General features: G+C 47.6%; 1 protein-coding gene across 4 annotated transcripts in view; it reads left to right on the top strand.

Annotated features, from left to right (window-relative positions):
* The window catches only part of Mrtf (Myocardin-related transcription factor), a 174486-nt gene that overhangs the window by 65795 nt on the left and 93323 nt on the right, over positions 1-15368 (top strand). The window contains exon 1 of one of the 4 annotated variants that reach the window (XM_071677447.1): positions 2675-3555. The exons of the other annotated variants lie outside the window; for them this stretch is intronic. Coding sequence (XP_071533548.1) covers positions 3468-3555 — 88 coding nt within the window. The 5' untranslated portion in view covers positions 2675-3467. Of the gene's footprint in view, positions 1-2674; positions 3556-15368 lie in introns of those variants that run through there. 4 annotated transcript variants of the gene reach the window in all.

The raw sequence follows: 15368 nt of genomic DNA, 5'->3' as shown, positions 1-15368 counted from the left end.
CTCTCTCTCTCAACCCAGTCCTCCAGCGGTGAGGAATGACAACAGATTTATAATGTTTTGCACAAGATGGCCAGAGGAATTATTATGTTGCGTGTTATTAGGGCAGTGACATAGTCAGTGGGATTATTTTTGTTTTACGAGAGGAGACTTTGGATGGCACACAAGTTGGAGTTCGATAAGATGGTGTCAAGTGGCGCGATGGGCAGACATCTCTCTACCCAGGTCTGGCCCGTGGGTTGGATTGTTACGCCGTCCCCATTGTTGACGTCAGATTGTTTGCAGTGTGGTGATGGCAGTAGAGGGAAGCAGGCGGACAACACGGCACACCGGTAGGCGCCCTCACGGAGTTGGTGGCCGGCTGCATCGTACGAGCCTTTCAAAGACGAGACAAGTCAAATCTGATGGTGGCGCCTCACAGCGCTTAACACACACTCCAGGTGTGATCACTGGTTGTTGTGTCGATGTTTCCTTTTCAAGGCGGGTGAAGTTGTCGAGTAGAAGTACAAAAGGTTGTTCATGGCCATAGTGACTCGTTCGGGCGTCAAAACTACTAAGAACAACTGAAGTAATTGACCCATTATTTAGAGTGTAGATGGCAGATATACTTAACTTAATATGAATATAGAAAATTATGGGGAGATTAGTCCCCTTAACTTGCACTTAAAAGTGTTGCGTCTTGTCGGGACAGAATATATAAGACTTGTATAAATAAACACGTAAATTAGAAGATGACGTGAGTATAGCAAGGGAAATCATTTAACCATCTTAGGTACGAAAATGTGTAGGACGCTTGTTACAGATGTGTACAAACATCATAGCAGTGGAGACCGTGCTGTCCGTGTATCTACGAAGTGTACCAGACCAGTCACGTTGTCATGGATACATAGACCTAAGGACCGAAGCCTCAAAACAACCTTATGGTTTAAGGGGCGTACTAAGAGATTTGGTCCCACACTGAGCTGTGGAAGTGATGAGGAGCCTCCACAGCGAACTTGAGGTTAGGGAAATGTTGACCGACTGAGGGAAGTCAGGCTCGCTGATGGAAATGGTGGATTATGGGTAGGGCCAGGTAGTGTCTTGTGCGGGAGGTGGGAGATCTTTAGGGGAATGTAGAGTGTTGGGTGATGGTAATGGGGGTTATGCTAGGGAACCCCATATAGTGTGCTAGGTGTTAGTGATGGGGGCCTGATGTCGTGTCGTATTTGTGTAGTACCGGCGGGGAGTCTTCCACTCGGGACAACTTTATGGCCTCTGACGTCTCACTATAAGATAGCTCTCTTAATTCTGGTGCCATCTCTGTTGGTCTCCTGTATACGTTCTCTGTTAGTTCCTTTTGCTTCTTTAAAGTACTGTGAGCAATCCTGAGATTTGTATTCTAGTGTTAGCTTTAGCCTCACATACGATGTTAACAGTTTACAGGATGTTTTCTTATTCAGGACTTTAAAGCAGTTTTCATATTGGCCACCAAGTAGTTTGGTCTCCTTTTTTTTCAATTCCCGTAAGGTGAGGTTCTAGCGACAAGATAGGAACATTGTCACACCCCAGGCCCCTCCTTCGCACAGGTGTCTGCAACTTACTTCCAGCACGATACTATATGTATGGAGGCTTTTCCTTTACTGTTTCCCCTCCTCATTACTTTCCCTTGTGCTGGGATGGAATTTCATCAACCGCTTTTCAGACCAACAGTGTAGCTTGTTTAGGTCCCCTTGTAAATTGATGCAGTCCACATCACTCTCGAATTTCCTCACGAATTTTTTGCGTCGTCTGAAAACGTATTTGAATACGGGTGTAGTCCTTCTGGCATATTATTTACATGGATGAACTATACCAGTGGTCTCAGGACTGTACCTTGCAGCACGCCACTTCTGACCCCCAACCTGGTACTGCGAGAAAGTTCTGACATATGTCTACTCTTGCCCTCTACTGAGATAATTTTTTGTCCTTGGAAGGATCCTATCCCCACTTAATCCTGCCTGGAGATTCAGATTCTTTACCTCTATCTCTCTGTCTGTGGTATATTGCTAGGTGCTTCCTGGCAGTCCAAATGCAAACGACCTACCCAACCTCCTCTTTTGCAGATGGTCATCCATTTGTTTTCTGATTATCTTCTCTGGTATTGTACAGACCTGACTCGTAATTTCACGGTCTCCTCTCTTAAAGATACATACGACGACATTTGCCCACTTTCCACTCCCCTGACAATCTACCTTCCTCCAGCGACATATTGAACAACATTTCAAGCGGCCTGTCAAGTGTATCTGCTCGCTTGTCCAGTGGCGGTGACTGGGGGGCTGTGATGACGACAAGGTAGTGTTGGGGTGATGGTGATGGTCGGGTAAGAGTGAGAGAACCTGGTGTTGTGTTCAAGCGGAACTTCCGTAGGGGAGCCAGGCAGTCGTAACTGTGTTGGTGGTAGAGAGGAAATTCATATGGCGCGACCGAAGCCCATACGTACTGATCGGGCACTGCTTTCGTGGTGGTTAGTAGGTAATGTCGGGCCACGGTGAGTGTGGTGGTGGAGGTATGGGGAGTGTTGGGTGGTGGTGGAGGCAATGGTGGGCGCCCGTCGGACCGCACCACCAAAATACCCTGCCCGAGGAGTGTGGTGGAGTGGAGTGTGTGTGTGTGTTTGTGTGTCTGTGTGTGAGGGGGGCTGGGGGGCGTGAGGAAGGGGTCTGGCGTTGGCCAGGTGCCCGGGGATGGCGGCCCCCACGGTGGTAGGCACAGTTCCGGCTCGGCCCTGGCACGTTGTGGGACGAGGCGCGTCGTCCCCCGGTGGCCTCCATTAGGGACCAAACAGTCATGTGGTGATCGGCGGCCGAGTGCCAGCCACGTAGCCAGGATCCCTGCCGCCCTCGCCCCACGTGTTCCTGCAGGCCAGGCCGACTCTCAGCTGGCCCCGGCGGGGTTTTAACCTTATCTACCACCACCCCCTCAGTGTGTCTCTAGCCAGGGATCAAGTGCGGTGCAGTGTGTGACGCAAAGGTGAGGCTAGCGTGAGCCCCGGGGCGGGACTAGTGTGTGTGTGTAGTGTTGATGATGGCGAGCAGCGTGACGGCGGGAGAGCCCTCCCGGTGAAGGAGGGGTGTTGGTGTATTGTGGTGAGTGTGGTGGTAGACCCGTCGTGATCCCTCGCCTCATGAGTGCCGGTCCTTCGCCTGTCCAGCCTCACAGGCCTACCTCATGAGTGCCGGCCCTGCACCTGCTGGCCCTCACGGGTGTGCCTCATGAGTGCCGGCCCGGGCCGTGCCTGCCGGACTCAGCGAGGGTCAGGAGGAGGAGCTGTGGCTCCGGCGACGTCCGCTCGGGCGGGAGAGGAGCGGGCCGCGCGCCCCCGGGAGTGGGCCGCGTGGCGGGGCGCGGCGGCTCGGGTGGTGGTGGTGGTGGTGGTGGTGGGCAGGTGTGTGGTAGTGGTGAGGCTACTGCTGCTGCTGATGACATGAGGTTGGTGGTGGGGAGCGGCCAGGATGCCGGTCTGCTGCACCATGCTCGACACCCCCAGCACACCACCCCAGCTGCCCACCCCTCAACCTACCCACTGCGCCAACTGTACAGGTACGTAGGGGCCTCACCAAGATGCCTGCTGACCCACACACCCCCCTCTTCTCCCTCAATATATCCCCTGTACCTCAAATCTCCTCAGACCCCAACCTCATGTGCCTCACAGGACGGTCACCTCACCTCACACACCCTACTTCTACCACATACCACAAGTGTATATGCATACACTAAAAGTTCCCTCAGGTTTGCCTTAAAGACAGTTGCATGTGTGTTGATCTTGACCAAATACTCAGTCACTGATCGTGTTCTGCTACCACTCTGAAAGGTTGTTCATAGATACCAGAAATGATAGTTATGGTGTCTTGTCACACTACTCGTATCATTTAGAACTTCTTCCCTGTTTCGTAAACTGCTGACGGCATCTTATAAACCAAGACCCATTCAGAAAGAGGAGAAAGCTGATTCATTAACAAGGGAATTCTGTTGACTTTGATTAACCAATGATAAAAAAAAGGCAGATTTGTCAGATACTTCCAAAACCCCTCTCTCCTATATCAGTCCATGCCAGGTGGATGCATATTTCAACCCTGACAAGTAACTTTTTGTGTGTGTGATAGTTTGATGTAGACATTATCGAGAACATAATACAACGTCTCAGGAAAGTCATGCAGAGATAAGTCCATACCTCCACGATTCCCATACTTAATCTTTAAGGCAGTAGCTAACAACTGTATGAGGTAGACCTTGAAACCATGTGTCGTTTCTGGCATATTTTCATGTCTTCCTGTGATCAGCTTTTTCGTAAATGATTTGAGGTCCAAGTCTGAATTTTTCCCCTTGACGCGACCTTCAGTGACCTCTACATACACACTCATCATGATTTACGGAGAAAATACTCTCTCAGGGCTAGCAAGGGGACACCTATTACTGTATATCCTTATTCATATTCCTGCTATATATTTTTTTTCTACTGTTGGTAATAATTTGTTCTTGATTTCCTGTCTTCCGCTAGTGAAGTAGCGTCAAGAACAAACAAACAATGGTCTCACATTATAACCAGAGCGCACCGGCTACATCCATGCTCGACACGCAACTACATGGTTTACCTTGAGTACTTCTCATGCCCTTGTTCAACTCATCAACCCCCTTCCCCTCGTCCTTCCCCATATACCACATCGATCCAGTTCATTCAGTCCCATGCGCGCTTCGCGGCCTCGTGAATTGTTTTTGCCCCGATACCCCAGAGCCTCCCTTCACTCCATGCGTCCCTCTCCACGCCTGACAGCGTAGATTCTCTTTAGTCGTTCTTCGCTCATCCACGCGAGTGGATCGAACTAGTTGAGCTCACCTTGCTGGGCCTTCGCGGCTGCCATCACACCCCTCACACTCTTGCTTTCTACCACACCTCTCACCCTCCTTGCTTACTGCCACATCCCTCACGCTTGTCACACCTTACACAATCAACCTGCCTCACGCCACAGAGCTCTTCCCTCATGCAATTCATCCCCAAAACGTTCAATTCTTTCTTTTCATTTGCGTAATAATGATAATAACAATGATAATAATTATTGTTATTATTATTGTTGTTATTGTTATTATTATTGTTATTATTATTATTATTATTATTATTATTATTATTATTATTATTATTATTATTATTACTATTATTATTATATGCGTATACTGACAAATCTGACCGGTCGCAACTATTTTTTTTAGTATGATATTCATATATATATATATATATATATATATATATATATATATATATATATATATATATATATATATATATATTTATATATATCACAAGAATTGTAGGAAGTTGGACAGCCAGAAGTAACCATAAACTCTGAGTTCGGTAAACAAGTGACGTCGGTTCGCATTAGTTTTATGGTAGATGAATTTTGAAGCTTAATTGGGAACTGTAAACATCCCTCTTGAAAACAGCGATTAGCTGAGAGTTTTACTTGGAAAATATGCTGTTTGGCCCAGCGTCACCTCGTCCTGGCCTGTGGCTTGGAATGAGAGAGAGAGAGAGAGAGAGAGAGAGAGAGAGAGAGAGAGAGAGAGAGAGAGAGAGAGAGAGAGAGAGAGAGAGTATGTATCTTTTAGAAAGTCCTTGGCGTGAAAGAGAAGGTTGTTGAGATGCCTTTCGTGATCATGTTATGCCGTTGAACCGTCAGAGGTGCAGATTACCTCGTAATTTTAGACCACAACGCTCCGGCAGCCTTCCTTCCTTCCTTCCTTCCTTTATGAACATGGTGCTGGAAGATGATCGATCTGGAGGTTGCGCTTTTAAGGATGGGTGGGTCGTGTTCTCGGAGGCTGGTAGGCGAGGGAACCCAGTGCTCCGGCTGCTGCACCACGACCTTGATGGTTCTTCATAGTAGGAGAGGAAACTGTGGCGGTGATAGGTCATCACAGTAGGAGAGGAAACTGTGGCGGTGATAGGTCATCACAGTAGGAGAGGAAACTGTGGCGGTAATAGGTCATGAACCGTAACACATCCCAGGGTTACTCAGTACGTGCCACAGGGACAGTGCTCTCGAGGTGAGGAGGAGGGAGGGGAAGATGAATGCGTTGCATCACCTGTCTCCCGTTGGGGCGGGGATAATCTCATTAACATTCTCATCCTCGAGGAAGAGTTTAATGTGATAGGAAATGTTAGAGGTTTGCCTTGCCTTTTTCCCATGGCCGAAAACTCTATTGCAGGAGGAGTTTAAGAAGCGTTTAAGAAATTAGCTGTGAAGTGTAAGATCCTCGGAAAGATTGAAAGGGAGATCTCGAAACACCGCCCATGGCCTTGTATCAGAGGCCAAGAGAATATACCGACGGCACAGTTTATGTTAATATGAAATTAAAAAAGTTCTCGGAGTGGAGTCTTCGCCAAGGGTGATCTGAATCACCAGTGGCAGTGGCGGGAAAAAGTTCTCAGAGTGGAGTGTTCGCCAAGGGTGACGTGTTCCACCAGTGGCCGTGGCGGAGACTCGTTGCCTCACATTTACCTGCTGGAAAAAGCTGAGCTGTATGTCAACTCTCTCAGTAGCAGGGTAGTCACGGCCACCACTGGACTCGAAATAGTTCGACAGGAAGGTTCCAAAGGCTTTAGTACGACAGAGAGATTGAGGCTTCACCCATGTACTTCAGGTTGAGTGAGACACCTGCGGTGGACAGTAATGGAGAAGACCCTTGGGCCATTTCTAAGTCAGTCAAAACCAGCGGCTCAGTTTATACTTGACATTGAAGATGTTCCGATTCTGAGCCAGGTGCCACTGCAATGTGTCTTATGGGAGGAATGGCTGTATTGTACCATGTGAGAGGCACGTTATTGCTCTGTGTATGTTCCGCCTGGGAAGGAGACGATTGTATTGCGATATGATAACACAGTTATGTTGGACTGTTGGGAGTGGTGAAGACTGGGTGGGCGTAGTAAGAGGGATGTGGTGGGCGTGGTGAAAGGGATTTGGTGGGCTTGGTGAGAGGGATCTACTTGATTTACTGAGATATATTTGTGGGATTTTTATCTTTATTCTGAATTGATTCGTCTAATAAGACGTCCGCCTTTGTTGACACCCCCATCCTTCACACACAACACCCCACCTGACACTCCCTGGCCACGCCCACCCTGACCCCGGCTAGCCACGCCCACCCAGAGGGTGCCAACACAGCATGGACATATTGACATATACCCACCCATCACTGGTAGGGGGCGACTGACGGTTCCTCCGCACTCACGTGCCGCCTGCTGGCGAGGTCTGCGACAGAGCCCCAAAGAACCTCGCCAGACGGTTACGGGGACGCCCTTGCCCCCGCCGCCACCACCACCTCCGTCAGCGACGCCTACAGTTTGAGAAGGAATTGCTCTCTCTCTCTCTCTCTCTCTCTCTCTCTCTCTCTCTCTCTCTCTCTCTCTCTCTCTCTCTCTCTCTCTCTCTCTCTCTCTCTCTCTCTCTCTCTCTCTCTCTCTCAGAACTAGACAATTAGAAGAAAAATAGAAGCATTTTTAAACTCCCTCATATCTCGGAATGAAATGTGAAAAACGGTTTGGAGGGAAGGTGGGCGGAAAGACTGGTAGAACTTTCCTGCGGCGAGCGCTACGCGTTACCCCTGCCATGTGGCCGAATCTGGTCGTGTGGGCGCAGGTGGGTTAAGGTTGGGTCGGTGGTACTCTCGCGCGCGCTGCCTCCCCTCCAAACCATTTTTCACGTCTTATTTAAGATATTGGGGGCTTGAAAATGTTTATTTTCCCACCTGCCAAGTGAATAAGTCAGTTTAATGGAGCTGAGGGTAGATGGAAGTGGTCCGGGTAGGTGACGCGACCGTCACCTGTAGTTAATGTCAGACTTGGGATGGGGAAAGGGAGGGAGGGACCTGGTGACGCTACCGTGACGCTACTGCGAGTAGCAGACAGGGAGTGTGAATATATATATATATATATATATATATATATATATATATATATATATATATATATATATATATATATATATGTATGTGATTTTATGTATATTATTCATTTGTTATACTTAGTCGCGCTCTCCCGCGTTAGCGAAGTAGCGCAAGGACACAAACGAAAGAATGGCCCAACCCACCCACATGCACATGTATATACATAAAAGCCTACACACACACACACACACACACACACACACACACACACACATATATATATATATATATATATATATATATATATATATATATATATATATATATATATATACCGTCGTACTGAAGGGTCGTACCGTCGTGCCCAGGGGATAATAGAATACGTCCAGCACACACGTATGTATTACGTCTGTACATCTGTACTGAGGTCAGTTCGTCGGAATGTTCTCTCTGTCAGACGCTCGGCGGTAAAAAAAAAAAAAAAGGGGGGGAAAAAACACGTCGTAACTTGGCCCTGATGTATCTTAGCTTTTCGAATGTCGCGTCGTAACTCCACCCTGATGTATCGCGCCTCAGCTCAGGTGTGTCGTAACTCGCAGTATCGTGTGTCCTCACTTAACTCTGATGTGGCGTGACTCCGCTGTCGTATGTCGTCACTTATCAGATGTGTCGTCACATCACTCGGAGTTGTCGTTAATCCGCTCATATGTCGTCTCCTAACTTTGGTGTGTCGTAACTCCAGTCCACCTTTAACGTCATCACGTAAATTCGGTGTGCCCCCGACTTCGCTTTGGCATAACTTTATTGTGGTGTATCGTAACTTCACACCTGTGTATCGTAACTCCGCCCGTGGGTGTCGTGATTCATCCATACGTCAGGGCAAGAGAAATTGCAACAGATGACGGTACGTTGGGGGGGGGGGGGATGGTGCTGGCAGGTAGGCAGAGTGGGGTAGGGGTGGGGGATGTTGCTGTCTTGACTGCATTGTTGACAGTGACAGCGTCTCTTGACAGTGGCTGTGAGGACTAGTCAAAAACCAGTGTGTCATGTCATCGCAACCCCACCTCCCCCACTACAGGAGGTGTTATCCACAGTGGTGTTATCAAACATCTGTCCACACGCCTTGCAGCTTTACGTATACCATTATATTGGTTTTGTATATATTCATAAACTTTCCCTTTTGTACTGTTGGCCTGTGTCAAGGTCCCTGGGGGGCTGATGGTGCACCGCTGTAGGCTTTACTGTTTTCTCTACGTCTGTGTAGATTCGGGATTTAGAATATACGTAATTCCTGTCCTCCAGCTGATAACCTGGTCATCGACCATCAGGTCCTGTCTCGTGTAGCCTCATGTACTCCCATGGTAGTGGTGAGGTGAGGACGCTCTTGTATATATCCTTACCAGACGTACGTGCGGAAGTACCAACTAGACGCACGTGAATATTTTCCCCACCAGACGCGCGTGAACGTGTCCTCACCGGACGCACGTGAGTTTGTCCTCCTCGCGTGCACGTGAATGTGTCCTCACCCAACGCACGTGAGTTTGTCCCTACTGCGCGTGCACGTGCGGTGGTGGAGAGGAGGAGGAGGTGGTGGTCTGGACGTTATGGTGGAGGTGAGTAGCAACCTTGAAGCCCTTGGTGGCTTCCCCAGGTCAAGAAGCTATTCCTGGGGCTTCCTCTCCCCACCTTCCTCCTCCAGCCCCCAGGAATGCTCTCACGCCCTCTCCCTCTCTCGTTGGTGGTCTGTGGTCTGGTAGGGTATCCAGAGGTGTGGTGGAGAGACCCCTCGGGCCAGTGGGAGGCAAGACGTCTTGGCTGGCTGGCCGGCTGGCTGGTTCTTTTGTACCTTCTTGTTGCCGTGCCACAAACCCCCTAAACCCCCCCACTGTGGCAGGCACTGGCAGGGAGGCGAGATGTACGGTGTACAGCAGCCACTCACCCGCAGCAACACTTGCCACACTCGCTGCTGCTGCTACTGCTCCCGCCTACACCCAGACACAAGCCACAGTCGCTCCCCATCCACAGCTCATGATGTCGCAGTAATTAAGGCGGGGGTCATCAGCACACTACTCTGACATATCTATAAACAGAGAAGACTTCCTCTGGCGCATGATATCATCGTGCTCATGAATGGTTAAAAGAGCTCCTACTCGGCAATGGCAGAAGTGAGTACCTAATTAAGAGCTACAGAATTGCAGACAGAGATCAGCACCATCGTGTCACGGAAGAGCTGTGTATTGGAAGACCTGGGTATGATAAAGGCCGATGACCTTAACCATCATCATCATCAGCCAGCCTCTTAACCAACAGTCGCCTCTTCAAAAGCAAATGGGCAGGCCGGATTCTACGGACCTCCAAGACGAGAGAGTCGAAACCAGTAATGACGCTCGAGTCACAAATTACTTTACGGAACAGAATAGACATCAGCTTTCATGGTGGGCGAAACAGCAGAGGTGGAAGGTGTCACATTGAAGAACCTGACTAACTGTAGGGGGACGACTGGAAACGTTTAGGCTGCAGTCTATAGTCTAAATGACAAACGGGAGAGGTATGTTATGATATACCATTGGAAGACCCTGAAAGGCATGGTTCCCCAATCACAACTCAGTAATTGTAATAACACGAGAGGCATGGATAATGAGGCCTGCTAGCTCCCGGACTCCAGCAGACTGGCTGAGCAGAGGAACGAAACTGCACAGCTTGTTTCTAGACTTGAGCTGTGAGGGTGGAAGGACTTCGAAGCCTTCGTAAGGCATAGGTAAAGTAAGGTCCCAGACCCAGCTGCAGGGATAGAAGACCTTCGGAGCAGTCGTAAGGTTATATAGGTAAAGTAAAGTCTCGGACCTGTTTGTTGGGGGGTAGAAGATCTGCTGCAAGTCCATCGTAAGGTATACAAGGTAAGGAGGTTCCAAGCATCTCAGAGTGGTTGAAGCCCTCCGAAGCCATCATAAAGTATACGTAAGATAAGGTCCCAACTCGGTTATAAGGGTGAAAGGGCCCAGACCACCGGAAGGGATGCATAATGCCTTAAGATTACTAACTGGCAATCATAGTGTATTTTTGGTATATGTACGATCGAGCGATCCAGTGTGTGTATATGTATGTTGTGCGATTTCATGTTTGTGCATATTTGTGGTTAGGTGTTCGCCTGTGTGTATGTTTGCATGTATTAGTTTTGGGTGCTTATGCCTGTGTGTTTATGTATAATTACTATTTGTGTATTACAGGGCAGAGAGTTTTACACTACTGTTCCCTTACTAGCCCAACCTGGTTCCCATTTATCGACTAACCCTAAGGGAAAGATGAACAGCTGGTATGGGCTGCGGATCGAATCCGCGCACAGGATTCGAACCCTCGGGGGCCGGTGTTGGTTCATGGTCAGTGTGTGTGTGTGTGTGTGTGTGTGTGTGTGTGTGTGTGTTTTACCTTTTATTCTCAGATTTATGAAGGAAATATAAACAACTCGCTCCAGGATACACAAAAACATGCCATGATGATTCCACCGAAGTGTGAACGTGAAGGTTGTAGAGGGTATGACGTTAGTATAACAGTCTGTTGTACCTATGGGTTGTGTGTTGTTGATGTATATATAACAGTGTGCCTCGTGATGGGTTGTGTGTTGTTGTTGACCCGATGACGGTGATAAGTCTAAGATGGCGGGTCTTGTCGGGTTAATTTGGCTTTATGGAGCAGGGCCGCGACCCAGATAGTGATGTGCAGCCACACCACCTGCACAGATGGGTCTGCCAGCCTGTAGTAGCTGATCCGTGGGCGGAGGGGGTTTCCCCAGCCCCATGCCACGAGGGTGGGCGCATCACCACCTGTCCGTCTGGCTCTTATTCACACCCCATGGTTGGCGGAAGGTGGGGGGTCATCCGCAACGGCCGTCTGGGAGTTCTGTCTCACCCAACTGGCTGCCTCTGGTCCTCCACGGGTCTCCGCCGTCAGCGCCACCAGCTGTGACGGCCGCGCCAGGGCGCCGCCAATAGGTATGGGTGGGTGTCAGCCCTAGGAGGTTACAGCATCAGCACCACCACGGCCTGTGGTGCCGTCTCAAGTACTGTGGCGACTTGGGGTAGGCGTGGCATTGGTACGGACGTTATCCCCAGACGACTCGGTGTACTGCCCTGGCCCCCTGCAGGTGCACGGGGTCGCTGGGTGTGTGTGTGTGTGTGTGTGTGTGTGTGTGTGGGGGGGGGGGGGGGGGGGACCTGCCAATGTGTGTAGCGCGAAGTGATATCAGATATTCAGGAACAACTGCGTATATTTAAGAAAGAAGAAAAAAAAAAAAAAAGAAATAGGGTCAGGAGAACAGTGGACAAGGTTGGCTAAAGTCTGGTCATAATACCCAGTGTACAGCTGCCTGTCGACCAGTTGACCATAGATGCTTCATTTCTATTAGTGGTTCAGTGTAGTTTCGGGGCGTCGCACCAGATGGCCTGGCGACGCTGATAGACATCAGTAAATTTGCCGGGGACAAATGATATCGATCATTGTATTTGTATCCACATATAACTGCCTGTTTCCCTCTATTTTTTTATGATGTATTTGTTTTATTGCTGCTACGTTCTCATTCGTCGTTGACATCCGCTTCCGGGTGGTTCTCTTGTTATAAGATTACAGTTATCTTAAGTTTTGAAGTCAGACTTTGTGTGATCTTTTAGGTCGAAGTAACTTAGATATTAGATGCATAGACCTATTGTTATTCGTCTACAAAACAATCACCATTCCAACGTTACTTCGTCCAGCCCTCACACAGCCTCCCCTGAACATGACGACCAAAGACCATTTTCCCCAGGAGTCTTCAAGAGTCCGTCGACCTTGTGAGGTGGGCCGTGTCCCTCACATGCCATGGTCTTGCCCCGGGTTAGGGCGGCGGTGCTGGTGCCTGCCCAAGCGGCCCCTCGCTGCCGTACTTTCTCTCGTCTTGTACCATGATAGTGGCCATGGCTACAGCTGAGGCCACTTGTCCTGGGATAGATGATAATTATGATAATGATAGTTATTCGATTTTGTATAAATGATAATTAGATATAATGATAGTAATAATTAGATATGATGATGATAATAATTACAGTTAATATAATAGTAATAATGATGATAATAATTACAGTTAATATAATAGTAATAATGATGATAATAATAGTAATGATAATAATAATAATAATAAAAATAATAATAATAATGATAATAATAGTAATGATAATGATAATGATAATAATAATGATAATGATAATAATGATAATAAGATAATGATAATGATAATAATGATAATAGTTATAAAAATTATGATGATAATGGTAATGATGATGATGATAACCATGCTGTACAGGAAGACCCAAGGGGTATATATATATATATATTTCTTTATCTACCCCAGTAATGTGTTGAAGTATCGGGTCTATCATTATCGCTTAATGTGTTAAGTATTGTAAGTGGGTGATGTGTTGGGGGGGGTGTCGGATGCTGGGTGCTGGCCAGGCTGGCATGACGTCATGAGCCCACACGTCACACACACACACACACACACATACACACACACACACACACACACACAACACACACACACACACACACACACACACACACACCTCATGGTTTGCGAGACAGCCAGGTGCCTGTAGTTATGGCTCGTCATCACCAACACCACCTGGGGGCCTCCGGGGCCTCCACCTGGTGCTCTCTCTCTCTCTCTCTCTCTCTCTCTCTCTCTCTCTCTCTCTCTCTCTCTCTCTCTCTCTCTCTCGTAGCGTTAAAGGTAGACCACCTACCTTGGACCTTAGGGTCGGTGCAGCCTGTATATCTAGGCATTCTCTCTCTCTCTCTCTCTCTCTCTCTCTCTCTCTCTCTCTCTCTCTCTCTCTCTCTCTCTCTCTCTCTCTCTCTCTCTCCCCATTTGGATGAGGTAAGTTTACGGAACGTTTTGCACGCCCTGTGTACCATGCAGTCGTGTGGTCCAGCCAGATCTAACCTAACCTTTGACTTGACCGTCCAGCTCGGTTGGACGACCTAAACTAGCCTAACCTAACCTAACCTAAACTAACCTAACCTAACCTAACCTAACCTAACCTAACCTAACCTAACCTAACCTAACCTAACCTAACCTAACCTAACCTAACCTAACCTAACCTAACCTAACCTAACCTAACCTAACCTAACCTAACCTAACCTAACCTAACCTAACCTAACCTAACCTAACCTAACCTAACCTAACCTAACCTAACCTAACCTAACCTAACCTAACCTAACCTAACCTAACCTAACCTAACCTAACCTAACCTAACCTAACCTAACCTAACCTAACCTAACCTAACCTAACCTAACCTAACCTAACCTAACCTAACCTAACCTAACCTAACCTAACCTAACCTAACCTAACCTAACCTAACCTAACCTAACCTAACCTAACCTAACCTAACCTAACCTAACCTAACCTAACCTAACCTAACCTAACCTAACCTAACCTAACCTAACCTAACCTAACCTAACCTAACCTAACCTAACCTAACCTAACCTAACCTAACCTAACCTAACCTAACCTAACCTAACCTAACCTAACCTAACCTAACCTAACCTAACCTAACCTAACCTAACCTAACCTAACCTAACCTAACCTAACCTAACCTAACCTAACCTAACCTAACCTAACCTAACCTAACCTAACCTAACCTAACCTAACCTAACCTAACCTAACCTAACCTAACCTAACCTAACCTAACCTAACCTAACCTAACCTAACCTAACCTAACCTAACCTAACCTAACCTAACCTAACCTAACCTAACCTAACCTAACCTAACCTAACCTAACCTAACCTAACCTAACCTAACCTAACCTAACCTAACCTAACCTAACCTAACCTAACCTAACCTAACCTAACCTAACCTAACCTAACCTAACCTAACCTAACCTAACCTAACCTAACCTAACCTAACCTAACCTAACCTAACCTAACCTAACCTAACCTAACCTAACCTAACCTAACCTAACCTAACCTAACCTAACCTAACCTAACCTAACCTAACCTAACCTAACCTAACCTAACCTAACCTAACCTAACCTAACCTAACCTAACCTAACCTAACCTAACCTAACCTAACCTAACCTAACCTAACCTAACCTAACCTAACCTAACCTAACCTAACCTAACCTAACCTAACCTAACCTAACCTAACCTAACCTAACCTAACCTAACCTAACCTAACCTAACCTAACCTAACCTAACCTAACCTAACCTAACCTAACCTAACCTAACCTAACCTAACCTAACCTAACCTAACCTAACCTAACCTAACCTAACCTAACCTAACCTAACCTAACCTAACCTAACCTAACCTAACCTAACCTAACCTAACCTAACCTAACCTAACCTAACCTAACCTAACCTAACCTAACCTAACCTAACCTAACCTAACCTAACCTAACCTAACCTAACCTAACCTAACCTAACCTAACCTAACCTAACCTAACCTAACC

This window comes from Panulirus ornatus, chromosome 25, assembly GCF_036320965.1.
Source record: "Panulirus ornatus isolate Po-2019 chromosome 25, ASM3632096v1, whole genome shotgun sequence".
In the NCBI taxonomy this organism is placed as follows: Eukaryota; Metazoa; Arthropoda; class Malacostraca; order Decapoda; family Palinuridae; genus Panulirus; species Panulirus ornatus.
This window is presented reverse-complemented; position numbering and strand designations above follow the sequence as displayed.